At 40.3% G+C, this 27533-nt stretch overlaps 1 protein-coding gene across 1 annotated transcript in view; it reads right to left on the bottom strand.

Moving 5' to 3' along the window:
• Positions 1-27533, bottom strand: part of alk (ALK receptor tyrosine kinase) — a 343730-nt gene that overhangs the window by 157150 nt on the left and 159047 nt on the right. The window contains exon 3 of the mRNA XM_069714659.1: positions 27319-27474. Within this exon, the coding sequence (XP_069570760.1) occupies positions 27319-27474 (156 nt within the window). The remainder of the gene's footprint in view (positions 1-27318; positions 27475-27533) is intronic.

Raw genomic sequence — 27533 nt, forward strand, 5'->3', positions numbered from 1 at the left:
CAGTGTGAACAATCAACACTTAAAAGTGTGATTTGTTTGACATTCAGTTGAAATGTCATCACACTATAAAGGTTTTAGGTAAGACTGACAACAAGATAACAACATATTCCTCACAAATTTATATTTAACAATTATATGCAGTGTGATTATATTTAATTCAATTCAATTGTATTTATATCGCACCAAATCACATGGCATTTCATGGCACTTAACACATAAAAAGTATTTACGGCAATTATTGAGAAACCCAACAATACAACAATTGTATGCAACGTGCAACAATCAATGCCGCCTGAAAACTTTGTGTAACAAGATGCAAACTACCCAATGAATTAGTGAGACTGTGATTGTTATGTTCCTACCTTGTACTCTTATGGGTTTGCATGATAGCCCCATTTTATTTATCATTATGTCTTCATTGAAATATTAATAAACAGCATGTTTAAAAAAAAAAAAAAAACTAAATATAATTTCTGCCCATCACTTTGATTTAATTTGGTTGGTTTATTTTCAAAAGTTACAAATAAATAACTATGGCATGCTGGGAAATGCTAATTCGGCAACAAAGCTGTGCAGTTAACACCTGGAGTGGTGTTGACTGAACCCCAAAATATTACCCCATCAGAAAGTAACACTTCACACAACTTGGAGACTAACTTAGAAAATAAACTCCCTAAATCAAACTCTTTGTTTAACTCCAGGATATTTCACTCCAGAAAAATACTGTGTCGTGAGCACTGGTGTTGATTGCAGAGGAACTCATGGAAGTCAGTGACCCTTTGGGAGTGAGCTGAATTGAGAAACATTCAAGCCTTCAAAACAACACTTTTAATATATCATTCTGTTTTTCTTCTTCTTCTGAACGCGAAATAAAATAGCGGATCCTCGACCCACTCGAGTCACTGCAGGATTGCTAAACTGAGAATGCTACAATGAAAAACCAACAGGAGCGCAGGAACTCTTTGGGTGTCTGAAACTGAAGCCTGGTTAGTGATCCGTAAAATCAATCCATAGGAGAGGCAGGCACTATATCAAAGCAGCACCTACTGACACAGTAAATTGGCCGCAGGACAAAAGACTGACTTTATGTCAAGAGGTTGCACCACAGGGACTCAAACACCTGTTGCAACATTTTTAAATCAATCAAGGACTTTCCACGCACTGTACAAACACAAATTATCCTAACTAGCTGTCTATTTATTTGATTTCAGTACTCTTAAGTGGATATATAATACAGGCTCGATTAGGAGAAACACATTATCTTAAAAGGTCTAAATTGCTCACTGACAGGAGAGAACATACACCCACTGTCATTCAGCATGCTTCACAGCATCAAAATATGTGCTTAATGGAAACTATCTATTTTGCAGCACTAACAAAACAGAGGCTGTTAGTTTGTCGGTGGTGAACTATAACAAATAACACAAGAGAAAAGCGGCATGAACTCAAGCTACCGTAAATAAACAATGGTGCTTTTCCAAGTTTTGGTTGGAGCAGCTGTGATTGTGCTGTTATCCAGCCAGCGAGCCCTTTACAGCGCACCACTGAGGACAACCAGAGACACACTCGGGCTCAGTGCTGTGCGAGCTCAAACCAAGTCATGTCTTGCGCCAAAGTGAATGGCTTAACATGTGGTTGTGTTGGTGACAAGAGAGAAGGGATTTTTTTTTTTTGGTATTTTGTTCAGCCTCATTTTAACGTTTACTGGGGGTTTGCGCAGCAATGTTGTGCCCATACAAAATGAACATTCCTGCTGCAGCTGTTTCAGATTAAAACCAGAAGAAACAATTTTAGTGAAGTCACTTTGGAGTTAGTAGCCTTTGTTAAATTGTGAATTCCTCCCCACAAACGTGGTCTGAACAACAACATATGGTCATAGTCAATGCTTAGCATATCAAATCAGGATATTGCAGTGAGACATAGTAGAGAGCACAAAGAGCCACACTGAGCTGTTCGACAATGAGCTGCAAACGCTGTGGGTGCTTTCACAGAATGAGCGGCCTCGGTTCTTTTCTATGTAAACATCATGTATGATGTTGGACTTTATGATTGTTTAACTTTTTCCACTTGCTGCGGCGGCTCACTGTGTAGCCATGGCAACCACAGGAACAAAAAAAAAACAATGCAAAAGGATATTTTCACAGGTATCCGAGTGCCTCTTTACAAGCAGAGAACAGACATATCAACAAAACATAATGGAGAAATGTCAGCTTCAAATCTTATTACCCAGTCTGCAACCCGGTATCGAGGCACAACGTGAAAGACACGCTGGTCCACGACAGCAAAACGTGAAATAGCTACCCTTGGCCTGTCTAGGCGTGACAGTTACACATTTTCCTTTAGTGGGCGAAAATTAAACGTAGAGCCACGTGATTTACAGGAAAATGAAACTTGGAGCTAAAACGTGATTAAGTTTACTAAATCACCACATGGTTGGGGTTAAGTAAAACAACATGTTTGCGGTTAGGAGAAAGAACACGGTTGGGGTTATAAAAGAAATAACAACTCAACAAAAACATTGTCAACTCCTGGATGTGAACTTCATCATTCTGTAGTCTGTGACTAACGGCACCAAGCCACCTGATACCGCACAAAAATGCCCTCCAATACTGAGACAATGTACAATGTTTATGAAACCAGTTAGTAAAGCATTCTACAAATTGTTCTTTCGCTCTCTGTCATGTGACGTGGACTGTGGATAGCAACAGGATGGGAAGTACAAGGCCAACATCCCAGCTGAGTGCTCAACTGCGGTCAAAACAAAACGCAGAACCAACTTTTTACCAGCGGCAGCAGCGTCGACCTCAGTTGCCAATAAACCTAACTTGCAAAATACAGTACACGTCTTTGGACTGCGCAAGAAAACCTGAGCCCAAACAAAACCAAGCAGACACAAGGAAAGTCACACAGAAAGGCTCCAGCCGGCAGTTGATAATGATGTTCATATCATGTGAAATAAAAAATAAAAAAAGTACTCTAAACAATGTGGATATAAATTAGATCCTTCTGCAAGTATCTAAGATACTATTACTATCTGACTTGTAAAAATTGTCAATGTAGATTTGTTTAACACAGTTTGCTGACAAATGAAATCGAGAAGAAAAAAAAAAAAAGCGCGTTCCAATCGTTCAGATACAGGGTTCGCTCTCGGGCCCGCGGCGATTCAATTTGTGACTGTGAACATTTGATACTGTACACCACAGCCAGAAACGAGTGAGTTTATCCCTGCCCCTCTGTTGTATCAAGTCAGCACTCGGCTCCATACAGAATAAAGACAGATTGAAACAATGACTGTGAGATTACCCAGGGGGATTTTCTGGCAAAATGGATACATTTTCACAATCGGCTATCAACTCTGCGACAGTGATTTGGACGTAAAAGCTAAAACAAACATGCTGAATTCACAAACTCAGACGTTAGTGAAGCAGCTCCAGACAGTTTGATCTTGTTTCTTTGGTGTATAAAGAGAATGCAAAACGCTGTCTTTTAGAAATACCGACACACTCGGTTCAGGGACATTCGTAATAACATGTCTTTTACAACCAATGAACCTACTACAGTGATGATTAAACCCGCAGGTCATTATAACTAAAACTATACAAATTCAGAGATGTGAATCCTTTATGTACAAAAATGCATGTTGTTAGGAAAAATAGTAACTCATTGTCGGTGTGTAAATTAAGTTACTGCTATGTGTGTAAAGTTTCCGTCAGTCTATGCATAAAGCTTTAGATGAAATGTCTCGTACTGCATGCACGTTCCACGAGTTCCTCTCTTGCAGTATACGGCCCCTCGGGGGAGGAGGAACTGGCTTATCTAGTTTAGCACACATAGGTTAAAAGCAAACATACCCATATAGGATGCAAAGAGATCACATGCTGTTTTATAACCCCATGAATACAATAAAAGGAGCAATGAGGGAAGTCTGTGTTGGAGTTGGCTGATGCCAGGTGAAGAGCTTACAACTCTAAGACCCTGCACCGACTTCCCTTGCTGCAAGTAAAACTCAGATTTGGGTCCAAGCCTTGTTTTTGTCTGACTGTGGGTTTGATTCTTGTCCTATCAGCGCTATGTTATAGTTCTGAACCCAACAATGTCAACTGCACTTGTGGTCAAATCTGATTTCATGATATAAATCAAGAGAAACCAGAATGAAAATGCCTCACATCGTGCGTTAAGAGACTTATAAGGGAGTAAAAATCCATAACATTCATATTTGCAATACGTCATTTCATAACAGTTGTAATTTACCATCTCTAAACATGTATAGTGTGACTGATGCCCTTATTCTTAAGTGTTCTTTGTTAGTTCACTAGTTTAAGTAAAGGTTCCAATGTGAATTTGAAACCGTGAACCTTTGGCTGGTCATGTCGTGTTATGTTCTGCGACTATGAATACAGCAGCTGTGAAAAGTAACTAAGTAAATTGTAGTCTACATGTATTTAACAGCTTTGGTTACATTGAATACGAAGATGTGACACAATGGATAATATACCAAGCTTTTAAAATACAACACATTGTGAACGATGAAACCAGTTGTTTCCAACCTGTTCGGTTTGTAACATCTAGTCCGGGTTATGAGCCGTTAACACTCCACACCAAATAAGTGAAAAAGTCCAGAAACTGAAAACACGTTTGTGTATCACAACTTTATCTCTCCCAGTAATCATCTGATGACGTCACATTTATCTGCTGTCCCAGTTTATAAACCTGTGTGAAGTAGTTCAAACTGGCTCCACCTCCAGCGGCTACAGCAGCAACATGCTACTCACACACTGGTGCTTCACTAATAATGATGACGTCATATATCATTTTACATCAGATAGACCAAACCAGTGCTTTTGCTTTAATACTTGAACTACATTTTGCTGTTAATATTTCTTTACTTAAATAGGATTTGTAATGCTGTATATTGGTATTTCCACTTGGATAATAATCTAAATACCCCTCCTACTGCGATACAATGAATACATCAAATCAGGCAGGTATACAAGCTCTGTGTTTGTACAATAACTCCCATTTTCCAACTTGAATCTAGAGATATTGACACATCTGCTGCATTGTTGTTGTTTTTTTTTAAACAAAGCAAAATAGAAGAAAAAACAAACAAACAGGCTATATATTCTTTTGTGAGCAAAGGAAGAAATAGTGACTACTTAGTCTGAGAGGAGCCCCGAGGCTAAGAGGACAAACAGAACCAACCTTCAACAAGAGTAAGATGACGCAACGCAGGCCTCTGCAAAATCACAGATGTAATAGACACTTCAAAACTGTCCTAACTGACAAACACCGGAAACTCAGACACAAACTGATCTGTGTAATAATTGTGCAAATTATAACGGTTATAGTTCATAAGAAATGAAAAGGGAAAACCTATAAGGTGACCGCGAGGCTTTATATGAGCAAAAGCACACAGTTTTAGTGTTGTAAACTACCAATACGCAAACAGTGACAATGTGGCTACTGCATAGTAATAACAGCTTTATTGCTGAAAAAGCCCCTAACTATGAAGGTCAAAGCACTCAAATGTGGCATTTCACTGTGGCATTTGACTGCAGCTGCTTCTCCGGGTATCTTTATTTTTCTCTTCTTCTACACCAGGTCGTTTTAGTCTGGTTGTCCTTTCACACAAGCATCATTACATTCATTAGATCTCAGCGGGCGGTGTTGAAAGTGTGTGTGTGTGTGTGCGTGCGTGCGTGTGTGTGTGTGCGTGCGTGCGTGTGTGTGTGTGTGTGTGCGTGTGTGTGTGTGTGTGTGTAGTGACGGCAGAGGGAGAAACTGCTAAAGCTAACTAAATAGGAGGCCACCCATCTTTATCAAACCATTTGACACTAATGGCATTAGGTGAGATGCATAGCTATGCGAGTTCATGAAATTATGGCTGGTGCCAGCGGCTGAGCTAGTGCAGACGCTAAGGCTCCAATGCAAAAGCAGTGTGATGAGATTAGCATGGTGCGCTAAGCGCTGACAGGCCTCATCAGTTCACATCAGGAGCAGTGGGATGGGCCCGCTGTGAGAAAAACCATGCCACCTTCACCGGGCTTACTGTGGGGAGGGGGGGGGGGGGGGTTACTGAGTATGCGTGTGCAGATAAGGAGGTTACAGAGTGAACGAGCAAGTGTGCAAGGAAGAGAGAAAGAGTGAGACGGTGTGACTGATGGTGGGCAGGGTGGGCGGTGTTTGTGTTCAAACTGATAAAAACCTATCAACAATCAACAAGACTCAAACTCTGCCTGGGCAGACCAGATGTTCCACAGGCCCCCGTGCCAATGCCATTAAGAGTCGAGCCAAATACACTTGCAGATTCATGTTACTGATGGCGATGCTGATAGGTCAAATTGAGTGTTACAAGTTCCAGCAACAAACGGATGACCTGCCTGGAACACTGATTACAGCAGACAGGCGTTGGAACGTGTTCTGAGGGGAGCAGACGTTTGGACGGAGCTCTGTGCTCGGGCCAATTCTGTCATTTTGGGACAGCGTGACCTTGTACAAGCAAAGCACATTAGCCGTTGTCAAGGGAGGGAAAGAGCTGCTGTACGCCGAGGCCAAAGAAGGGCCCTGCATCTTCCTGTTGAAGGCCAGCATCGAAGGCTGAATCACAGCATCCGGCTTTTAAACAACACACTGCTCCGGGGACTCTTTGTAGTACTTGAAAAGTCATGTCAGTCTCTCATCCCTCGTCGTAAAATCTGAAACGGTGTACGAAAAACAGTTTCAAATATGAGAGAAGGGGAAAATATAAGAAAAAGCCTGTTCACGCACAAAAAAAAAAAAAAGCATTCTGCTACCGATAAACCAACTCTGTTCCTCCCTTTCCTTCAAAACTAATGAAGTTAACAACACTAACAGCCTAAGTGGTCTGCGTGGTGATTCTAAGTTATCATATTGATTACGAAAAGATTGCAAAAACAGGTGTTTGTGATTTCAATAACCACCGATTGTGACTTGTGCAAATAAATATGCAAAACGGTCATTGCCGAAAATAGAACTCGCGATGTTCTACAAGTGAAATTTCCATCCCCCCTAAAGAGACTTTGCCCGAGACCGAATCTTATTACAATTTTCACAGCGTAAATCCCCGAAAGATCCATGGGATTGCTGTTTAAGTTAAAAGCAGCAGTAAGAACATTTGTATTCCTCAATAAGACTCCCCTTGGCTTTCTTTTTATTTGGACCACCTCCAGGACTGAGAGAAATAACTGGCAGAGCGAAAAGAATTGCGACCCTGACCACGAGCGTCACTGCCTACTACATCAGACACATCACAGGAGGTGCACAAGGAATTTAGATGGATGACTTTTTAATCGTGAGTTTATTAATGCTTAATCGCTGGATATGTAAGCTGTGATGATACATGTGATTTATGTGATTTGCAAATCATTACATCCTGTTTTTATTTGCATTTTGCACAGTTTTCAAACTCATTTGGAATTGAGGTTGTACTTTCAGTAAATACAGGGCTGGGAGTATTTACATTTTCTTTTTAAATATTCTGATCTGATTTTCCAACAGTTTGAGGTCGAGGTTTGTCTGTTGACAGCATAACTTTTATGCTTTTAAAGTGCATTTTTTTTGCATGAGCGACTTTCACAGAGCTGAAATGAAACGGGTTTACAGGAACTAGGTAGAAATAGTAGTTACTGGACATAACTGCAGTGCTGAGTGTGTTCGTATTTTGTTTCTTTCAAGTGAATGGTAGGAGAAACACTGCATGCGCATCGCTTCGGCATTTAAATGGCCTCCGACTTCCCTCTGTCCTGGATGAAAACAGAGAAATATGAAAATGATGCTTTCTGCCTCAGTTACTCAAAGAACAAAGACTGACAACACTCGCTATATTTCTGGATTATGTTCAAAAACTCAATAAAGACATGTTTTTCTGAGTCTCATTTAAAGAACAACTGACACTCAACGTCTATTAACTTGATAGTTTGACAGGCTGTTAGAGGATGGAGGAGCGTGAGGCTTTTTGTTTGCAGAGCCCTCATTAACTCAGTAACCTTCGACACAGATGTTTGTGAAGCATTAGTTCTTCCAGCCAGTCTGAAGACCGACTGAACGACCGAAAACTATCTGCCACGGCCTCTTTATCTGTGTGTCAGTTGATGTCGCGTTGTTTCAGTAAACATGCAAACAAAAGCACTTGAACTCTGCCTCATCAGAGAACAACTAGGAACTCATTTCTTTTCTGCATCACTCTAAACGGTTAGAGTTCACTGTGCAGCTGGTGCTACTCTCCTTCCTCCAGAACATACATGCAGTTTGTCAGTCCTATCCAACCCCGCTGTCTTAAAGCCATTTGTTTTCTGCCTGCAATTTCCATCCCGAGGTCATTAAGTCTTTTCATTTTACACCAAGGAAGGGAAGAAAGACGTCAATATACTCACGTAGGAAGGGGGAAAAAAACAACAACAACACTATCTACTTTTCTTATTGTCCCTCTCCACTGAAAATACTTTCTATTTACACTTCCTTTCTATATTTATTCAGCTTCTCTATATATGGAGCTTCACAAAGGTGGTCAGATGAAGCAGGATTCAATTAATTCAATTACGCTCCGCTGCTAATGACTTTGCGATTCCTCGCTCTCGCTCCTGAATGAGCATAAAGAACAAATACGGATGGCGAGAAGTTAAAAGACTTATGAATCGGGATCTTGCTCAGGTTATGAGTGATGTTTCAGTCGACTTGTTTTGTCAGGTCAGCAGCTTGTCTTTTTGGGAGAACATTGCTGAGCAAACCCCTCGCGTTTAACTGGGTTAGAGAGTTGCTCAATAAGTCTGGAACAGGTCGACTTTCTCTCACTAGTGGAAGACCAGAAAAGTGGAACTGAATTACTCGGGGTATAAATGAGGCTTAATGAAATGCCAGGCACATTTTTTGTTATCTCTTCTGTCTATCGGCATCAGAGACAATCTCTTTCATCTCCATTTCTCTTCTGCTCCCCATCCGGTTTATGTGGTTCCTCTGAAGACGACTCAGGCCCGTCATATCTCTGCTTTTTCCTCGACTACTCCCCACTGTCACCCTAATCCTTCTTCCAGACTTATCTCATTCAGTCTTTGACAATGTCTCTCTTATTTTAATATAATTTTATTATCTTCGTAGCATTTTTGCTCAGCTGGCTCCTTCCCGGTGCCCTTTTTCTGATACATCATTTCCCATCACTGTGCTGCCTGTGCTATCATGAATAATGAAAAAAATAAAATAAAATCAGAACATTGAAAAAGAAACCGTTTTTGAGCTGAGTCAGCTCCAACAGCACTGATGGTATTTCCTCTGGGTGAATATCAAATCTTGGATATACATTCACCACAACACTAGAAGAAGGATGGTGCTTGGTTACAGAGATACAGAGCTACAGAGGTGGGAATACAAGGAGAGAAAGTAAATCAATGACTTCACTGCATAGATATGTTCAAAGTACATGTCTGTGAATATTGTTTGTATTGATGCATGTGCAGTATTTCTTGGTTACCACTGCATGTTTGTGTGTACTGTCTGCATAAACAGTGCATATTTAATTCAGAACAGAGTTACTGACATAGATATGCAGGGCTTTTGTTCCAATATCATGTTTCATGTTTTCTTTCACACATTTTATCTTCCCACTGGATGAGAATTTCAATGAGATTCTGAAAAGAGGAAACTTTTTGTCATCTTATCGTCATCAGTTTTTGACCTTGCTTTAACTCAGCAGCTGAGTACACACAACATTGCCTATTGCTTCTGTTATTAGCTTTCCAACCCCAAATGACTATTGAGCATTGATGTTTTTTGGGTCTGTTTGTGTGCTTGTCCGTGTGAGTCAGTATGTGCACGCTCACAAGCATTTGAGTATGCCTACTGCCAGCTATCAGAGATCTGTCACTGTGGACTGTGGTAAGCTTGCCTTTCTGATCCAGCCAGATTAGCTCTGATCTTAACAGATCCTGTCTGATCCATGCTGCACAGTGGTCTCTAAACATGCTCCTATCAACATTTTAACACCAATTCAAAGAGTAGCTTAGACTGCAGTTGACACGACATAAATAATGCAGCACACAGTGCATGAAAGAATATTAACACGGTATAATCTTTAAGAAACATCATACAGGAGATTTCCCCCCGTGCAATTAATTTTATCCTGGCAGAAATACTTCAAGTGTGATTTGAACTGCAGATTATTTTATTATTTTTTCAATCATTTTAAGGTTTACCAGAAACACTACTGACTTTTGTTCTGGCATTGCTACTATATCCTGAAAGCAGCATTGTGTAGGATTTTATGGCATCTAGAGGAGAGTTTGCAGATTGCAACCAACTGTATACTCCTCAAGTCACTCAAGGCAAAAACATGAAAGGCTCCGTGCAGAGTTCATGTTTGGTTTATCCAGTATGGGCTACGGTATGGCGTTATTCATGTTAATGGTGCTGCTACTGCACAAAAATGATGGCAATATGGCACGTGGACGAGTTTGTGTAGATATGAAGGGCTCAATCGAAGGTAATGAAAACACAATTCTTAGATTTAGGAGATAATAAACTCATCAAAAAATGATTATGAATATTATATTTAATTGCTGCTTATAGATTCCCCCTAAATCCTATACACTGAACTTTTAAGAGTCCATTGTATAGCCATTGTACAATACTTCTGTTACTATTTTCTTCATTAAAATATATATAATTTGGAGTTCACTGTTGACCAGTAATATTTTGAATGGCGCCTTGAAAATCAGTGTGGGTTCCAATGATCTAACTGTCATAGTGAGCAGTTTGTTTGCTGAAATGTTTTTATGTTATGGTAATAAAAGGATGCACATTTTAGTGTGACGGGTAGCATGCATACAACCCTGTTTCCAAAAAGGTCGGGGTGTTGTGTGATGATTTGCAAATCACGAGATAGACAATAATTATAGACAATATATTCAATGTTGATACTGAGAAATGTTATCGTTTTTGGAAAATATATGGCCATTTTGAATTTGATGTCAGCAACAAATCTCAAAAAAAGTTGGACAGGGGAATGTTTATGACTGTGTTCCATCATCTTTTAAGAACTCTGTCGACATTTGTCGTCCCATTCTTGCCTTGCTGTTTTTTGCCACTATGAGCTTCCTAAAAAGGAAAAAAAAAAAAAGCTGGCATGATATACACGAGGGGCTCGACTGATCCCTACAGAGAGCTTCTGTTTCACTGAAATCTGTCACCCATCAGACTCTGTGATCTGCCCTGATATTCATACCCTCACCCCTCATGCCTAAACCTGACCAAACTAGCCAACACTCTCAGTCACAGAATCTGCTGGGTCACAAATGTCCGTGTAACACCGAACAGGCTGCAGACTATCGGATGCTAGAGCGACTTACCGCCGCACTCTAATGTACAAAATGGTATTCACAAATGGGATCTAGCTCTTACAAATTATACCTTTTAACTGGTATAATATATTTTGACTATTGTTCTTCAATCAAACAGTCTTACTGGAACATCAGGTTTAAGGGAAATACGATTGCTGTTAGATATGGCTATTTGAGATCAACCTTTCTTGACAAGCTCTAAAATTTTTGACTTAACGAGTTGACAAGTTGGTTTTTTGTTCATTGCGGTGAGTTTCGTCTGGGCTTCTGGTCTATTTATGGACCCATCTTTGAGTTTCTGTGTCCTTCAAAAGATCTTTTCCTCTGTGGATGTCTCCAACTCTACTGACTGATCTGTCTCCTTCTCACTCAGTATCTGTTTTTGACTTATTCTGGGCGCCTTCATCTCTCTGTCTGCTGATTCTGCTCTCTTCCTCTCACATAGAGCAAGATGCTTAGATATAATATAGATGTAGCATTCAATGCTGTCCCACAAAGCACATATGGGATGCTATCATTGTATCAAAGGAACACGATGTTCAAACACGTTCCAACCTTACACGCAATTACTTTGTTGTTGTTACCGAGCCGGTGCCATTAACAAATGTGCTTAAGGACACGTACTTAACATGACTCAAACAGCCGAGGAACAAATGTTGTGTATTAATCATAAGAATAGCCATACATTTTAATGGAGGTCAAAACATGCTTTCAAACATCCCCATAGAGCAAAACTAATGTTACCTTCACCCTGCTTTATATTACATTTCAAGGCTCTCTCTTGCTCTAAAAACATTAAACAATAATATAAATAAAAATGAGGATCATTTTTCTTTCAACAGTGGGTAGTTTTTAGCTGTCAGCTGACTTTGTTAATTATTTCTTGCCACTTTCATTGCCTCAGACTGGATAATACTTTTTGGCTCATTTTACTTTGCATTATCAGGTTGGTCCCGTTTTCTCTGTTATGTTTTTGTAAGAGTGATGACATATTGGTGCTTTGGCCTGGGCAGACTCCACACACACACACACACACACACACACACACACACACACACACACACACACACACACACACACACACACACACACACACACACACACACACACACACACACACACACACACACACACACACACACACACACCATAGCATCTTCACCCTATTCCTGCTATATTGTACCCTATCTTTGTGAGGGTGCAGGAAGTTAGTAAATATGAATCACAACTTTTATGTTCCGCCATTCTTAGTTGTATTACAAATGACAAAAATAGTTTTTTGTATTAATATTGCAAAAATGTTAAGAGAAGAAACTCAGCTGTGAGGCCATAGAGCAGCAACCGGACGGTGTACATACAATAATTATTTACTGGTCCATTGTAAAAAAAAAAAAAAGACCAACATTTTGACACATTTTGGTTATAATTGATTCATATTTAACTTTGTGAGACTGTAGTACTAATTTATTAATTTTACCCTGTGCTGGCGTCACAGCAAAGAGGTTGTTCTCCACACATTCCTTTGACAAGACAGTGTCCGGATCCCTGTCTGACCCTGGTGTGTCTCCCTCTGTTTGGTCCCCAATCACTTCTCCTCATGTGTGCTGCCATTCCCCTGTGTGTTTGTTATTGTTTCCCCATGTGTTCTGTGTCCTCCTCTCCCCGCCTCCTGTCACCTCCCATGGCCACACCTCTCACCGGACTGAACAGCTGCCACCACTCTCCCCAATCACCACCTGCGGGGTGGCTCATTCCACTAATCACCTCACTGGTCTATATGAACCCAGTGTCTGCAGTCATTCAGCGATGGTCCATACTGCTAGTTGCTGCCAGTGAGAGGTTGACTACCAGTCGTCCACTATCTGTCGCCGGTCATTCCGTTCCCGTTCCGGTACCTGTTCCTGCTCCCGTTCTGCTTTCAGTCAATGCTCTCAGACAGCGCTACCAGTCAGCGCTACAGTCCGTGCTGCCCGGTCACTCCAGTGCCCAGTCTGTTGCCGCTCGCTGTGGAGGATCTCGGGAGTCCCCCAGCGAAGCCTCGCCCCGACGCTGCGTTCAGCCTGCCTGTCTGTCTGCCTGCTGCTGTGTCTATGGCACCCTCCCAGATATTGCCCGGACCAGAGATGGTGCAGGTTCGCACCAGCTGGCTTCGCCCCCGGTGAGAGTCGGTGGAGTTTCCCTCCCGACTCGGGAGAAAGACTTGGACTTTAGGTACCACCCCTGTACCCAATAAACACCGTTTTGAACTTATCCTGCCTGTTGCCCGAGTCCGTGTGCCTGGATCCGTTTCCACCTCACCACATAACAGACAGTTGAACACACATTGAGCCAATGTTGTTGGACAGTAAATTATACTTTCATTTTATCATTTTCACAGAGGAAGAAGATTTAAAGATGCTCCCAAGTTAACTTCATTTTCATACATACCCTTTAAAAGTAACTAAAATCAAAAAAGAAGCATACTCCCATTCACCTTTTGACTTTTTTTTTTTTTTTTTTTTTTTTTTACTGTTGCTCGGACAGTGACTCTCAATACCAGTTAGCTCAACCATTACGCACATTTCATTTGCAGGACTGGTTTGCTACGCAGTGAACCTGAGTCAGGAGCCCTTCTTTCTATTTGTTGATCAAGTGTCAGTCTGAATTGTGAATCAATTCTGATATGAATCATAACACCAAGAATCTCTAAATCATGACACTGCTAAAGATTCCTGTCCCTACAAGAAATATCTTAAACAGATTGTGGCAGCTCATGAAAATAACTACTAAAAAGAAAATCTTCACTGCTTTCTGCAAACAGGCACTGGTATGCATGTGTCAAGTAAATAGTACAAGATATTACAGGGTTACTCTTCTGTTAGTTCTGTAAAATGACCTTCATTTTCTTTACTTTGCCTTTAATAAAAAAAAACTAAAAAGGCAAAACACTGCTTAACAGATGGAATACAGTAATTTGTTTAAGTGCACACATTTCTCTGCGTAATATTGACTAGTAAGCAAAAACGGCATTATTGTTATTACAAAATGTTTTGTATTTATTTGCAGATCACCATTCTCCCCTGCATGCCAGATGTTGAAGGGGTTTATCGAGCAATGACTGACCCCCCCTCCCCAGAAATATGGAAAAAAAATTGCAATACGATTACTGAATGACTGGTGCCATCTGGATATCAGATGGTTAGTTTCACCTTCTTTTGAAGTTATTTGTTTGAGATTAATCCTGAAGTGCAGTGAAAGACTCCATGAGACTGCGCTGAGTTAAAGCCAGAGGCAAAGGAGCCGTGCTGCCTTCAATTCAGTTGACTAAGCACGAGAAGTAAACAGGACTGTGAACGTGTGCAGCTCGCACAGCGCAGGGGCTGCGAGGGAAACCCGTACTCAGACCGGACAAGACTTACACCCGCACCTCAACATCAAAATGTACTCTTTGCCTGCTGCTGAAATGCCTGTGGGTCCTTCTATAATGTAGGCGTGTCTGAATTCATTTAGTAAAAGGAGAGCAGTGCAAAGGGATGAGTAGGATACATTTACAAGTGTACAGATTACACTGAGCTCCAGCTGGGAACCCTGGTTTGAGGTCAGATCACTGGAGCACCGCACGAAAACAGCAGCAATCTGTTTTGTCAGCACCGCTTACACCTGAGACGTGAACATGTTGAAACACTTCTGGTTTACTTTACGACGTAAAAATCCGGTAGTGGACTCATTTACTGCACATTACTATTCAATCCATCCAGTCTTTTCTCCTGCGTTTTACGTGGTGAACTAGCCGCTGTTGTTGTGACCTGGAGATCAGCACTGTCCCTGAATGTCTCCTTGGTAGACACAGAGGAGCGTTAATGCTGCTGCTGCTGCTGCTGCTGCACCTTCTTAATATACATGGGATATGATACATTTTGGTTACCGTTTCTCAAACTCTCGAAAGCATTTGTCAAGCTTGTCATGCATCGGTAAAATGGTCTTGTTCTTAAATCCCAACTGAGGCACAGATACTCACTCATGCAGCTGTAAGTCAGCCGCTGTGATATCTGACACAGACCCTGTTGGCACTGTGAAGCCAATTTATTAACACCAGTGAGGTCACTGTATATTGTTGTCTCATGGCTAGAAAAGAACAGAGACTTTTCTCATCTTCAACACAGTTGACTTTAAAGGAAGATACCGTGCATATTTGAATCAATATTGTTCGGTAACTTCTGAGATCCTGAGCAAACTACAGAGAGAAACTATAACATCTTTGAGCTAAATCCATCCAGATGTTAACATACATGTTTGAGAATCCAGCTGTACTTTACCATATGTAAAGATCCGGTATTTAACTCTTTCACTGTATATTTGCAGACTTGCCATCCTTAAGACGATATTTATTAGTCACTTTAACTGCCGAAAAATATCTGAATTTAGTTGTACATCTACCGTTAATCATCTCTCTGGAGCTCTACCAAGAACAGGCTGTTTTGTCTCTGTGCTTTAGGGCGCATTGATATCAGTGACACTCTGATTGGCTGACTCTTTTAGGAGTGATGCATGCCCAGAGGAGCTACAGGTTTTCTTTGGTCTTGTAGCTTGTTAGCTCCATGTAACAGAATGACTGTTCAGTTTTAGTCTGTATAAAAGTATGGAGGGCTGTGCAGCGGCTGGATATAAGATATGAGTGTGAGTTTGTGACATTGCAAGTTGGATTTTTCCATCCACTAAGTATTTTGACACTTTGACAGTATCTATGGAACACTTGGACCTGCTTTATAATAACAATAATAATAATAATAATAATAATAATAATAATAATAAAAAGGGGGGTATTGGGATGGTGGGATTCTTAGTTTATACAATATTTAAAATAAAAATAATGCTCTTTGCTGTTGCAGGAGCAGAAGAAAACAGCATGGCCCCTTTAACACAAGAACGAGCATCATACTTTGCGTTGATTTGGGTGTTTAATAAATAATCTGCCAAGGAGCTCAGAGGGAGGAAAAGCTGTCTCTAAAAAGCATTATACTTTTTTTGGAGAAGTTGACGACAGTGAATAACAAACCAGTGAAGTGAGACAAATGAATTGTGTGCTTGCACACGTAAACAAAGGCACATGCACACAAACTCATGATTTTAATTAAATCAACCATGACCATGTAATTCAACAATGGAGGGAGGCACAGTTTTAATTTTTTAAGTCAAGAGTTCTTTTTCCTGTTAACTAATTTTAATCATCGTTTGCTGAGCCAAACACAAACAACCCACACAAACAAAGTTTCCATTATAACCGTAATTCTCACCAACTTTCAGGAACTGGCAAGAAGCACTTCTCCGGCTACATTCAGTCAAAATCAGGAGTGCCTGAAGTGAAAAGGTTTAAAAATTACATAATATATATAATTTAATGGTTTTATATTGACTACAAATTCTCAAAAGAAAGGCCTCTGCTGGCCTATTATTGTGTGGATTATTTGTGCAATATTTCAGAATATAATCATTTTAACATTTGTAACCGTATAATACAAACTGTGGCTAAATTAAAGGGAGATATATTATGCTCATTTCCAAGTTCTCTCCCTTTTGTTCTGAAACTCCATGAGAAAGGCCAGATCAATATTGAAACAGTGAAATCTTGGTAAATATGCCCCTGTCCTAACTTTTTTGAAACGTGTTGCAGCAATCAAAGTCAAAATAAGCATATACATTTCATTAAACAAAAATTCTCAGTTTTAAAATTGGATATGTTGTTTTCAGTCAATTTTATAATTAAATATTGGCTTACATCATTTGCAAATGATTGCATTCTGTTTTTATTTTATTTTACACGGCATCCCAACTTTTTTGGAAACAGAGTTGTAGTTTACCCCCTGGTCTGTGCACATGTATGTATACCTATTTATATATGCACATAACCTCTTTATATATGCAAACATATACAAACATACATATAAACAGGGAAGAGCCTTATGGGGCATCTTTAAAATAATCAATTTTAATTTAGAAATTCTCTGAAATAAACGAGTTAATGTCAACCACAAAGGGACTTGGCATCACAAAAAACATTAAGGATGGCAATTTCACAGAGAATGTGTGTTTCGAAATGTTGGCCTGGAAACTATTAGTGGGTTTATAGCAGCAGGACAGAGGCAGCTAACTATATGAGACTTTCTCCTCAGCCCAAACTCATCTTGACCATTGTCTTTAAATATTCATGCTGCGGTTTGCTTTTAGATGATGTGAAATTTTTGTTCATATTGTAGGGTCAATAAAGCCCTCCAATATCAAATGCTTTGAACTAAACCCGTAACCAGCTGCAGTGCCATCATGTCACTATGCTAATAAGTTAGGACACATAAGTTGATGCATATTTTTGCATCATTTCTCTGACGCTTATTATCTCCCTACCTCCACATTTCTTATCAGTGGTGTTATTACACCACAGAGGAGACCGGAATGGAAGCCAGAACCTTTCGGAACAGTTTCAAACTAAACTAACATGCAGTCTGAACACCCACCACTATGATCTTAAAATGTACTGTGTGAAATATTAGTTTGCATAGGTGTTGCATTCTGATATCATAAAACAATAGTATTTGAACAAGACAGCTTGTTTTTTTCTCTCCCTATTTCTCCTCATGCATTTATTTTGCTTTTGATACACTACATGCAAACAGCAGTGACACCCATCCACAGATGTGTGCGTTTAACTGAAAGGATCCAAAATGCACAAGAAACACTTGATAGGTTCAAAAATGTAGAATTTTCTCGGGCTTCGTTTAGGTTTAATGTATCAAAGAAGGATTGGCAATGGTGTTGCTGTTGCTGACAGTAAACCAGAAAAGAATGAGTGATTATGAGGGGTAACATTTGTCACTGAGCTTATTCGTCTTAATCTTTGCTTCGAGTGAGTAGTGTGAAAAAGTGAGGGAATGAATCCTGCAAGCCAACTTAGAAACTCACAACTCGGATGTGAGATGCATCAAAGACCAGCAGGAGAACGAGAGCAAAGGTAGAACCCTGTCCGAGATGGTGGATAAATCAGAGCCTCCACTCGCAGCGACGGCGAAACAGAAATGTGTGTGATCACAGCCACGGGGGAGTCTTGGACTGCCACACACAATGACTATGTGTGCTGCATGTTGTCAATGTGTGTGTATGTGTGTGTAGCCTTCAGTATGACACCATCAAGGGAGCTTAAATCATAGGCACGCAGCTGTAGTCCTGGTGGAAGACCCTCATAACCGCCCTGCAGCCACATAATAGGCCAACATCATTTCACCACAGACCTTCAGGAAGTTCCCTGAACTCCTGATAGCACGAGTTTACTTCAATCGTACAAATTGGCCGAGCTCAAGCACACAATTTAGCCAAGTCCAGGTAATTCCATGGATGAATGCTGGTTTTAGGCAGGTTACTTCAACATTAGACACACATCCTCATTGCAATCATGCGCAGGTCAGGATCAATACGCTGATTGATTGAGTAAAGACAGATACCTTGGCACCAGCCAGGACATGGGTATGGGTTTGAGTATGGGAAACATTGGCTCTCAAGAAACCAATTGATCTGACCTTTAAGGATCGATGATCCATTCAAGGCTGAGGGAGGAGCATCTGACAGTTAAAATAGGTCTACCTATATAAGAGAAAGAAATCCACTTCTGTGGCCTTATAGCAAATAAATGCAGGAGTAATTGATTTACCAGGGTTTTGGTTTCTATTTCTATTGTAAGGTTATTTATTATAAGAAACTGGATTATTCTAGGTTCCTTGTCCCTTAAGGCAGAGAATAGGAACTACAGTCGATAGGCTCAGCTGCAAAACAATACACTCCTGCATTCATATACAACACAACAAACATCAAGATGTCAACAATGTAGCCCAAGAATACTAATTGGATAGTCTTCAGACTGCATTCTAATTACATAAGAATGAACATTGGCATAATGAGATTTTTTTTTTTGTCTTTGAAAGGTACGCTGTACTTGTAATTGCTTCCTTCTGTTGTATTTGTCTTTTAACTGTAGTTCATTAAACACGTGACAGTGAGAGAATAGAGAATGACAGCGTCTCCCTAGCTTACACAGGTAATTATTATCCCAGGAGATAGTTTGCCAGGAAGAGTGTCAGCCTTTGATGAAGTGAGGAGCTGATGAAGCTAGAGGCCACGAAAAGACGCATGAGGGCTTCAGCATTAAGCCGTGTTCTTCATCTTTCAGTGCTTCACACTACTTCGTTTAGTTGGGCGGGGTGGTAATGCATTATTGAAACAACACGGCAAAGTAAAAAGTGGTGAACTCAATCGAACGTCAATACACTCTGTTGACCTTGGTCTTATAAAGCACGGCAGTTCATTAAAGAAGCAGGGTTGAAGGTGGGCCATTTGCTGGATTATTGACAATGGAACGATCGTCGGATCCTCTGACAACATGCTTGACAACAAAGACGGAACGGATACAGCCAGCTCATTTGGGCCGAGACTTCAAGGTTAGAATGTGCATTTAAATAGTGGCTGTTCAATGCCTGTTGGATCTTAATGATGCAGTAACCTCTTGCCCCCCCCCAAAAAAAAAAAAAAAAAAAAAAAAAAAAAAGAAAACCCTCAAGGTTTACTCATTGAAGAAAAGAGAAAAGCTTCAACTAATCTTTAGCAGCTCATTAGCAGCAAGTTATCAAATGGACTGGTGGTTCTGAGAAATGCGGGCTGAAAGGAACAACAACTGAAGGGAGTCTTAGGGTCCAACTTTACTCATAACCATTAATATTGTTTTTAAAAAATCCCCCCAAAAAAATCACTATTTTGTAATAGATAATTTAGACATATACAAGGAAAGTAAGATATTTCAGAAAAAAAAGGATAAATAATATAATAAATAGAGCAAAGCTAAGAGAGTAAATCTAAAAGAGGCAATGTGAAGGAGCCAAGACTGTTGGATATGTAAATGTGTACTTATGAACAGAGGAAATATATAATTAAAATCTGTTATTTACAGTATATTATAGAGTTATTTGAACATTGTGCAACGATGCATTATGGTCCATGAGAGTGGGGCCAGTAAAATAGCTCCATTCAGTTTTGTTTGAAGTGCAGACTCTCCACTGTTTTTAATGACTGCCATGCTCTGGGGAAAACACTGCTGGCATGTCTCGTTGTGCTGGCCTTGATGCCCCTGAGCTGCTACCAGATTGGAGTGTCTGGAAGAGCTGATGAGACGGGGGGATGTCCAGGATGAGACGGGGTCAGCAGAAATCCTGCCAGCGCACTGTGACCCTGCTGTTGTAAATGACAGTCTACAGATGATCCACTCCGCTGTCCTCAGTTAGGAGTTTGTCTCTTTCCTGTGATATGAAGGTTTCAAACCAGAGGGCTACTGTGGAAGAGGACGGACTCGATGGTCGCTGTGTGGAACTGGATCATCATTGGCTGTGGCAGGTTCAATTCCTTGGGCTTAAGTGACTCCGCAGTAGAAACCAAAGAGCCACTGATGTTGGGGCGAAGGGGTTGCATCTGAAGTCCGCCACTATCTCTGCAGTCTTTTGAGCATTCAAGCACCAGACGCAGTTGTTAGTGCAGAGACCGAAGAGAAGTGGTGAGAGAGCACAACCTTGAGGTACTCCAGTACTAACAGTCTAAATGTTTGATATATGTTTTCCCGGCCACACCTGCCAAACTGTTTCCATATTGTTCCAGTATGGTAGGTCACTTGACAACACACTATTGTCTTATGCTACATCAAAGATGAGTAGAGACTACAACTGAAAAATTGCAATAAAAAGACATGAACATTTTAAGCCACAAAGGTCACAACAGCATTGCATTCACTGTGTAAAAGATTTAGTGTGGCATGCTTTTTAACACATAGACCCATTACCACACCTGCCCCTTAACCTTCAACACTAGCAAAGGTGTTTTCATGTTACCATGATAATCAGAGCATCACCTCTCGGAATAGCTTCCTCTTTATAAACCACGGTTCCCTTGGCTATATGCCAAAGAGGATGTTTTTCAGTACAGTTTGACCTATTAACCTTGAATCCGCAAAGGATGCTCGGCCCACCTTGACTTCAACCTGCCACAGTATGGTGTATTTAATAGTCAATTATCTTTTTCTGATCTCGTTGTAATGACTCTTTAACTTCTTGTTAAAATGTATGTGTACAATAGGAAGCATGCAGTAAACTTGAGGTAAGTAAACTGTCCTCACATATTTCATCTGATGTCACAATCGCTCCCTCTGGAAATGAGCCTTTTATACATTTAACTTCAAACCTGCAGGCACTCTTGGTTCCCCTGGCATAAGCTGCATTTTCAATAACATGCCCTGATTAAATTAGATAAGTTGCGCTTTGGAGATGTTATTAAGGAGCGTGTATGGAGCAGAGAGGAACCCTTGACATATCAGTGATGCGAGAGATATCTAGTCCTACTATAGCTTTAATGAAGAACATCCTAAAACAGAATACGATGGGGGAAAGAAAAGAGAGAGACAAATAGGTAAGGTTTGTTGTCAATTTTTCTGGTGTGCAGTCACAAAAATGGATCTTTCTTCCTTTTTAAGGTAGCTGATGCGTATTACGTTCTCTATGTCGTAGCAAATAGGCTTTTTCCCGACAAGATGTTGGAGCTGGATCTGGCACCTCGGTTTTCATTCAATTACAACAACAATATACCGTGTAGCATTGTGCAATGTGTACTTTTAAGTACTTCATCATCTATTCCATCTCCATTTTGACTGAGTAGCCAAGTGTTTGCCAATATGTTAGGAGTCAGAAATCATGTCAAGCAGTTTTGTGCCACAACACGTTTTATGGCATTTCTTAGGTTATTGTACGCGCACGGACAATCTAGCCCTGCATGTTTTTACTTTCAGACGGCAGAATGTGTCTCGTGAAAGATGCATGAAAGGAGGGTTTGTAAAGGACAAAAGGTCAGGGGTCCAAAATGTCAGCGTCTAACAAACAATGTTTGCAACGTTGGTTTAATCTGTGCTCAAACTTTGCCGGGTGAGCTAAGTTTAGTTTTTTTTTTTTTTTTACATGTACGACAACTGTTACATTTTTAATGCCTCACTGTTCTTTTTTTAGGCACAGACACACACAGGTCCGTCAGGCCAAGTTTGTTGCCATGGAGGCAACCATTTTTTCCCCGTATCCTGGTTTGGCCATGCTTAACGGTCAGATTGCAGATGGAGGAGCCAAACCCAAAGCACAGTCTTGCTTCAAATGCCAGGGCTATTACATTTCAGCTCCAAAACGGATAAGTAGAACAAATTGCCTCTCATCCAAAGTAATGGTTCATAATTATTTGCTCAGATAAGAAGTGGTTCTGGGTGCAGAAAAAGGCATTGGATGGCTTCCCTGTCTGCGTGGCAAGTGGACCATTGATCTGTCCCGATGCAATCTCACCGGGTAGAGGTGCAGGCAACCATGCAATAACAAGTTTTCTTCAGGCTCATTTTAAATCAAACTTTGAGAAAGTTCATAGGGAGTTTCAAATAAATAAGGATCACCTACAGTGTTCATTAGCAGTTTTTATCTCCTGGACTGTGCAAGAAGAGAGTCCACCCAGGTCTTTCTGTCCTTATCAAGGGGATCAGGAAGATATTCCCAGAGGGCCTCATTGAGGCATTGCAGAACACGCTCTAAAGCTTTTGGGCAGCTATGTTCTGGTGCCCACCAACGGCACTCTTCCCTTTGCCTCATTCTGTTGCTTTCGTTTTCTTCCCAAAAGAACAGACATAAAGCAAGTGAGCAAAAAGAACAGTGCCACTTCACAGTTGGCTGAAAAGTAACCGACACAGAATCAATCGACTGCCAGTCATTGTGAGACCATAAATCACATGCTGGCTGCTCATTAAGACAGTTAAACAATGAAAAATTGGAAATTAATGAATAACAGAGAATTCCATGGTGCACACAAATAGTATGTTCTCCAAGAGTCTTACAGAACCACTGTTATAAAATGCAAAGAATGGGAGCTATACGGACAGAGCTTCCTTTAACACCCAACATTAAAACCAGAATGTAGGATAACAACATTAGCTTCTTTAAGCCAGAGCCAAGCTACCTCTACATTTTGCCTATTTATCCTGAATCCTATAATGCACAGACCCGCAAAGAAAATCCCGATGACTCCCTGAGTTGGCAGATGACAGACAGCCTCAAGGCCACTCTATTACAAACAAACAAATCAACTGCTCTACCAAACAGCATCCTACTAGATATCTCCTCCTGCCAGTCAGCTCCGAGCACCAACTTGTGCTTCTCTATTCTGTATGTGAGAGCAAGAAATCAATGTGTAATCATATTCACACTGTCTTTGGCAGGAGACATTGGGGGCAGACATGGAATTGAGATGACCTCTTGAGTACAGAAAGGGCACATATTCAAATCGTTTTTTTGTCTCTGCCGCAGTGTCCGGATTCAAAATCTCTCTAGTATGACAGGGGTGACTCATTTTTAATCAACCTCGATTAGTGTCACAAAAGAAGCTTTTGGCAGAGATTTTTTTTGCACAGTTTGATTGAGTGGATGAATATTCCTTGAGTTTTTACCTCTCAACAACTGCTGCATATTGTTAAAAAAAAAAAAAAAAAAACTCCCCTCTGACAATAGAAAGAGCTAATGTGTTGAACGAATCCCTGATTAGTGCTGATTTTTCTTGATCTAAATGTTAAGTATTGTCTTTTGTGCCAATTGCCTTGCCAATGCCTCCATTGCCTCTTGATGTTCTCATTAGTAAGAGGTCTAATGTGGCTTACTGCCGCCACATATCAGCCTCGGGGGAGGAGCAGGGTGCACTGTGCTCTGCAGTCACATGCCAGTGATGGCCAGAGACATCATGCTAGTGACTGACACTGTGTGCATTAAAGTCACATTTTGTTTCTCACATCGACCAAAATAGAACTGAAAAATATTTTTGACTTAATGACAGTCAAACCTACATACAATCTAGAGGACAAGGCAACGGTCAGTAATGACAGCCACAGTCCTATTTCCTCATGTACACCATAAAGGCCATTAATTATTCCTTAGTGGGTATCATTGTATACAGAACACAGGTATAAATATAAAGTACTGATACAACTCTGTTGATAGTAGCTGTACTTGTGCTTATTCTGCAGTCCTGGTCAGAACTATTGGCAACTCTGCAAGTACACAACTTACAACACAGAGAAATAATTTTGTATGTTATGTAATGCGACTCTAATCAGAATATTGAATAACATGTCAAAAGGACATTACTGGACAACAGCCACAATTATTTCCTCCACTGAAATAAAACATAGGGACAGAAAATGTTCGCTGGACAGAATTATTGGCAAAAGAATAAACAAATATTACTCAATTACTTAATTTTCAGGGTTCACATGGTCGGAATTAACTAAGCAATGATGGCTTTATTGTATAAAAGTGGGCTGATTGTTTCCAGCTTCTTTTTAACAGTGGTAAACACAGAGCATCAGAAATGCTGCTCTCAGAAAATATAATTGAAAAGCATAAAAGGCCATCGCTAAAGATCTCGAAATCGTATTTCAACTGTTCATGGTATTATCAAGAAGTTTTAGCCGTAAAACTTTTAAGGTTCATCCAGTGCTAAGAAGAAACTCAATGAGGGAAGTGGGGAAAAAAAAAACAGCACTCGGGACATCTAAAGACCTTCAGCCTGTCTGACTTGGAACAACCTTGAGTTGTGGTTTCAGCCTGTACAATATGTCACACTCTAAACCACGCTCAGTTTAATGGGCGATGGAGGACACTACATTTGAATGAAAGTAACAAAAAAGCAACATGTTCTCAAAAGATAAGCCACGATCTTTCTGGACTAATGTTGTTCGGGCAGATGAAACAAAAGTGCAGCTCTTTGGGAACCCGGTGAATCAATTTGTTTGTAGGCCTCGAAATGAAGTTCATAATAAAACAAAAACATGGTGCAGGTTCTATCATGCTGTGGGTGGATTCTGTGTCTCTGATATTGGAGGAATTGAATGTATCAAAGGAATGATGAAATCAGGTGATCATCAAAGCATTTTAGAGTGACGTGTAAGAAAAGCAGGTTTGATGTGAAGGTCTTGTGTCTGTCAGCAGGACATTGGCCAGCAAAACAAAAAACTGTTTCACGATGAAAATATGGACTGTTTTAAACTGGGCAGCAATGAATCTTGACCTAAATCCTCTTGAAAAACCTTGCAAAGAGCTGAACTTTGTAATTTCAAAACAATCTAAAAGAACAAATCAATTTAAAAAAAGCTTGAAATATTAGCAGAAACTACAAGTAGCTCCTAGATGGTTTCAACAACCATTTAAAGGCTGTCACTGTTGCCAAATGTTTTACGACTAAACAGCGAAGGCAGCCATCAAATGTTCTTATTATTTCACCAAGAGGCAATTTGGTAGGTCGTAGTTAATGCCAGGTTGTGTGTGCACAACTTTGAGCTCGCTACCAGCATCTCCGGATAAAAGAAACACTGTCCATTTACAAGCTTCAAAGTTGAACATCTTGCAGCGGACGAATACGGTACTGCAGAAAACAGCTCCAGCAATTCCACAGATCACAACCATTAAGTATTCATCCCTTATTTCCATCCCTTTTAAAAAGCGCCAGTAAAATGTGTGGAGACAGCAGCTCGCCCAGCTCAATTATTCAAAACACGCCAACTGCATTGTGGCTAACTGAGGGCTTGAACATGATTATGCACATATATTTCCTTTGTACTCTGTGTTGCCTACCTTCAATCATGATCAGCTTCGTTTTCTTTTTCATTATTGTGGTGCACGCATGCAACCTAACTGGGGATGTTACGGGGTCAGGAAGAAGGCTGCAACGACCTGGAGTCCCCTTTAAATCGCAGTAATGCATATAATATTATATACATTTAAAGGTTAATTTAAAATCATTTTAAGTGGACAGAAAACAATTTTTTAATAAATGGGAAGTAATCCTGGTTGCTGACATTCTATGTATCATATCAAAGAATTAATAGATTGTTACCCAAAGCATTCTTAGATATCCTATTAATCAGTAAAGATAATTTTTGAAAACAAGACTTAAAAGATGATGTAAAAATATTTGTACACCAATCACAGATGACTTTGTGCAGAAAACTTAATTCATTATTTTTCCATTAGTCTGTGCCAATATTGTAAATTAGGCATGCACATAAATACATATAAAGTCATGTATTGACATTATTAAAAAGTTATTTGGCAAACTTTCAAAACAAAAGACCTGATATTGAAGACGCAGTTCAATCAAAGAACACTCATGCTGCTGGCCATTGTGCTGCAACAATTTCATCTCTATGCCTTAAGTCCACTGTTGGCTCCTCAACCACTGAGATAAGTCAACACACAAACATGCATGCAGACATTCTCTTTCTTCATTCACAACTTCAACTAGATGTTCAGGTCAGGCATCAATCATTTCTACAGTCCACCCACACTAAATCCTTTTCTCTTACAAGTCAATACATTTCACTTTTCCAATTTCATCCAGCACTCTACCCATCTGCTGTCAGACTTGTAACTCATGATAAAAAGAAACTTTTATGGAAATAAATAGACCCTTCTGTCTCCCTCCACTTCACCATCACCTTAGGAGATAAGACGAGAGAAACTGTTTTCTCATCTTTCAAGGTATGAAAATGAATAATGTTTGAGGATATGGAAGATTTAAAGGCAGGGGCCAAAGAGATGTTGGAGAATACTGGCTTAGTAAACTACGATCAGCCCCCCCCCCGAGAAAACTTTATAGAAATATCTCAAGAGCAAACATGCAACACCACTTTATAATATTCTTCACTGCATGTTTAGAGGTAGCGTACCCCATAATGCAAAGAACAAAAAAAAGCTTGGCATGACAAAAGTGATGCTGTTAAATTAATGGATGATTATTTATATAGTTCAACATGAGCAGAGAATATCAAAGTATGACAAGTAGTATCTTGAGAAAGTTTGTTGAAAAATGAAATTCCCCTGCAAAGGGGGGGAGGTGATACCTTCATTCTTACCTTCCTCCCAACCCTGAGGACTTCCTGTCTTCTTCTCGGTCCTTTCCTCCCGCAGGTCTCCGGCAGCCACGATGCTCCACGTGAACTCTGGGATACCTTCCAGGTGCTGGTCACATGTGTTGCTATTGCCAGGGCATTGGCGATCTGGTGAAAAGGCATTTACAGTTACATAGGGAGACTTGTACACTGCTAATATCTACATA

This window comes from Brachyistius frenatus, unplaced genomic scaffold, assembly GCF_029030835.1.
Source record: "Brachyistius frenatus isolate BFR_SWC_R1_liver_20210118 unplaced genomic scaffold, ASM2903083v1 Contig_133, whole genome shotgun sequence".
Classification (NCBI taxonomy): domain Eukaryota; kingdom Metazoa; phylum Chordata; class Actinopteri; family Embiotocidae; genus Brachyistius; species Brachyistius frenatus.